The sequence below is a fragment of the Tupaia chinensis genome, unplaced genomic scaffold, assembly GCF_000334495.1.
Source record: "Tupaia chinensis unplaced genomic scaffold, TupChi_1.0 Scaffold000094_1, whole genome shotgun sequence".
In the NCBI taxonomy this organism is placed as follows: domain Eukaryota; kingdom Metazoa; phylum Chordata; class Mammalia; order Scandentia; family Tupaiidae; genus Tupaia; species Tupaia belangeri.
In genome coordinates, this window is record NW_006159556.1 from 4,958,089 (window position 1) to 4,962,718 (window position 4,630).

Consider the following 4,630-nt stretch of genomic DNA (forward strand, 5'->3'; position numbering starts at 1 on the left):
GAGAGAGAGAGAGAGAGAGAGAGAGAGAGAGAGAGAGATCACCTCTCAGAAGGATGTGTTCATGTCAAAAATCCTTTTTCTCCATTTGTCCTTACCATCTAGTGCCCGACCTGAGCACGTGGCACTAGACACAAGCAAGCACACACAGGCACACACATTCACAAATGCAAACAGATGCACACACAGACACACTTTATGTAGGCTTGCACACAGGTTCGCCACATGCACACATGTGCCCGAGTGTCTTTCAAGTCACTGGGGCCAGGATTTAAACCACAGTTGGCCATGTAGGATCAGGCTTCTTTAACAACTGTGCTACAGGGCCCACTGTACAGTCCCTTTTCCTTTTAGTTATGTGCAATATCCATGTTGATGTTGAAGATATTCTTTCTAGGGACCAGCAGTTAGCATAATGGCTATGTTGCTGGACTCCCATGTAGTCGTCTTCAGTTCAAGTCCTAGACCTGGTGGCTTAAAACTCACGCCAAGCGCGTGTGCGTGCGTGCCCGCCCAAGATCCCGAGAGGAGAATGGAAGAGAAGCGATTGCGCCGTGGCCATTCCCCCCTGGGGGGTGATTTCTCGCTTTCTATCTCTGTCTCTCTCTGTCTTTCTGGTGAGCGCACGTGCCCTATAGCAAAAACCTCCCCCCCCCAAAAAAAAAAAAGATATTCCTTCTATATTGTTTCAATGTTTAAGTTGCTGTCTCAAATTAGTATCTTAATATCTTGCACTCAGGGTGTATCTGGATTGTTCTAGGGATGATAAAGTTTGGAGAACTTTCATAGGGTTCAAAAGCATGCCTCCTATCATGCCTTTATGCTGCCCTGAAAGCCACACTCTTTATTTTATTTACAAGAAACTACCGATTACTTTTTCTTTTTGAAACTCTCTGCTCAATTGATTTCTATAATACAGCAATATTCTCATTTTCAGTGTATTTCTCTAAATGTTTCTCTCTTGTCCTTCTTACTGGGTGACCTCATCCACTGTCATGGTTTTAACACATATCTCTTATTGATATTTACATGTATGCATCTCTAGCCAACAACATTCCTCCATACTTCAGTTTATATATTCAATTCTCTAATACACATCTCTGCTCAATACACTTAGGCTTATCTTCCTACTAATTTCCTTTCCCCCTTTTCATTCTGTTTCAATGGAGAAACCATCACTTGCATAGCCACTCAGGCTCAGATATAGGGAAGTCATGCTTTCTCCTCATTGTACACATTCAATAAAGAACCATATTCTACTACTTTGATTCATTAATATTCATTAATTATTCCTGAATCTGTATCTTCTATTCATCTTCACTTTCACAAACCCAATCAGACCTTTTGATATTTTTCTAGATTATGCAATAGCTTCCTAATATTTTTCTTTGCTTCTAATTGTCTTTCATCAACCCAGCTCTAGATTTAACCATGCTCTTCTCTTACATTCTTTTAGTGATTTCTCCTTCTCTTCAAGAAAAAGTCTTTGCTCCATATAACAAGACCCAAAGTTGGTGGTACCCAAAGCCACTCTTGATTCTAGCTTTTGTCTGACCCATCTGCTTCTCCAGACATAGCTCTTATTTTTTGTCACATCTGATCACATATGTCATATTTCACTGAACTCCCTCTAGTTTCCTTTACATGTTTGTGCACACAAAAAGACACACACACACACACATGCACACACACCACCATGACCACTACCACTTTCTGTTTTCTGTATTTTACTATAGGTGACATTTACATCCCCTCTTCAAAAAAAAAAAAAAAAAAAAAAACCAAAAACTGAGCATATAGTCCATTTGCAGAAGCCCTCGAATAATAACTTGAAATGCAAGTGTGCTTAAATCAACCTTCTTGATTTATTAAAAAGAAAATTCTTAGACTCAGTACTTTTCTTTCTCTCTTTGTAGTTTGCTTGTGGTTAGAGTCTATGTACCTCATGCTTTATACATCAGCAATAGCTTTCTGCCAAAGCTCCAAGGAAAACTTTCTCAAAATAGCTTTGTTGCAAAAGGAAAATGGCATTTATGAACTTTGGCAGGAACTGTACTCTTGAGCCATGTTCAATTTTGAAACTTGAATGGAAAAATCCACTGCATGGAGAAGCTAGTCACGCAGGATTCTGAGCTGGGTTTATTGTTAGAAGAAAGAGGTGCCAACAACACAGAGCTTTGATGCTCTGAGAGCTCATGCATGCTGCATCCTGCAGGGTCCTGGACAAGGCCCGGGCCACAGCATTACTGTCTCAGGAAAAGGTGAAGCAGGAAACTTGACATCTAGCAAAGCATCTTCACAGATCCAAATGGGCTTTGCGTTATTAACTATTTAGATAACAACTTCACAAATCTTGAAAAAATAACTTCATTTAACTCATTCATAATATTCATAATAAAAGTATAATATTCCTTTCTATTGTTTGGGGATCTTTTATAGTTTGAGGCAGAAGGTCCCACCTCAGTTAGGATCCTAGTCAACTCTGTCCCCTTACCTTTACATTGCCAATGTTCTGGTGTTCCTCCTAGTCCTATGGGGTATTGTGGAGTTTCGGTGGTTGTCAGGGTGCTGCCTGGTGCTGACCAGAACTGCTCAGTTGGCCACCTCTGAGTCCTGGTAGCTGGTTTAAGGCCTTCTGTCCTGGTAGCAATTACAGGTGCTAAAAGAGTCTAGTCCCGTTAGTGGTAGTGATTTCTCATTACCTCGGTGTTATGCTAAGACACCACACCACAACTGGGTGAAGTATTCTATTTTCACATCAGCTACTTCTGAGGAAATGAGGGTGCCCCAACACTCCAAGGCTAAGATGAATATTTGTGTCTGTCACAATCCAGATTTTCAGAGATTTGTAGTGTGTTCTATCTCTCCGTCTCTGTCTTTCTGGCAAGCACACATGCCCTATGGCAAAAACCTCTTTAAAGAAAGGTTGGGGGGCTTTGTGGCACTAGGGTGCTGCTCATTGGCCAAAGAATCTCTCACAGAAGACAGAGGCTGTCTCTGAAAATCTTGTCAAAGCCTTCCTTAAAAGAGAACTTTTTGAAGGATCCATGTCTTAATAGTCTTAGTTACACTTATGAGTAATTTCTTTAATTTCTCATAAAAAATATCACTCTCAAGGTGTTAGATGAGAACTCGGGTCCCTGTCTCATGGAAGTCGTACAGCTATTCTATGTGCTTATTCCAGTGCCAGCTAGTGTAGTTTTCTCAGCCCCATCTTCCCTACCTTTTGGTATTTATGTTCCAAGAGTTTTTCCTAGCCATGTCATTTGGGCTAAGTTGGAAATACCTAGCCACCATGATAGAGCTCCCCATGACCAAACATCAGGAAGAAGAGATGAGGAAGTTTATTTAAAGCACATATATTTGTGACAATTTCTCCTTTTCACATCAGAATTACATGCAGGAAGAGGAATGCTGATTCCCTAATAAGACTGAAGACCTTGGTACAGCATTTATTTCAGAGAGGATTAACCAAGAACTAACTCAGGGGATCTAGGGGGACCCATTTTATAGCCAACTGGCAACATCTTCTGACTGAAAGAAAAACATTCTTAAAACCATTTAAAGAGAAGACACACAACTATATATAGGTGTTTTATAATGTTTCAAGAAAAATAAAAGTTTGATTTGATCTAAATATATCTTTATACTGGGGACTGATACTATGATCTATTGGGAGGTATTATAGACTCTCTTCAGAGGGACTCTAAAAATAGAACAGAATCTGGGACCAGCTGTTGGCATAATGGCTATGTATCTAGACTCCCATGTAGTCGATCAGTGTTTGAGACCCAAACCCAGTGACTTAAACTCTTGCTGGGCGCGTGTGCGTGTGTGTCCATGATCCTGAGAAGAGAATGGAGAAGAAGAGATAGTGGCATGGCCATCCTTCCTGGGGGTGGGGGGTGATTTCTCACTTTCTGTCTCTGTCTCTCTCTGTATTTCTGGTGAGCACACGTGCCCTATAGCAAAAACCTATCCCCCTCAAAATAAATAAATTATAGAACAGAAGCTTATCTGTGATAATTTTTGGTATAGTTCTAAAGCCTTAAGAGACAAATAAATGGAAGAAAGAGCAGTTTCTGGCCCTTGTAACCAATGCCTGTTTTGCATAGGTTCTGAATCAGAAGGTATTGGGGATGACCTCTCAGGATTTGGGTCCTGCTACCTTATTACCCAGCAGCAAATATTATAATATAAGTGGATCCTCTGTAACTATGAGAGAAAATTTTAAACTCTGAACTACCGTAATTACCATATAATTTATGTAAGACTCTGATCAACACCAAAATCAATGAATAAGAAGATATGATCATGCTTTGTAAGAGTTTAGTTATATTCAGGTGATCATATAAAATTTATTTATTTATTTATTTATTTATTTATTTATTTTTATTCTGCAGCCTCCACCTCAGATATATGACAAACAGTTGGATGAAAGAGAACACACCATTGAAGAATGGAAAGGTAACTCTATTTACTATACTTTCTGCTTTAATAAAGCTCAAAAAGTATCCTCAAGCCTTATAAAACAATGTACTGAAGTATGATTTTCTAATTGCTATCCTTTTATACCACTTTCAAAGCTCCTAAAACTTCATTTATCTTTGTATACTAATAATACATTTTATAT

At 39.3% G+C, this 4,630-nt stretch overlaps 1 protein-coding gene across 1 annotated transcript in view; it reads left to right on the forward strand.

Moving 5' to 3' along the window:
- Window positions 1–4,630, forward strand: part of MAPK10 (mitogen-activated protein kinase 10) — a 302,050-nt gene that overhangs the window by 269,686 nt on the left and 27,734 nt on the right. Inside the window, exon 12 of the mRNA XM_006143294.2 lies at window positions 4,401–4,464. Coding sequence (XP_006143356.1) covers window positions 4,401–4,464 — 64 coding nt within the window. The remainder of the gene's footprint in view (window positions 1–4,400; window positions 4,465–4,630) is intronic.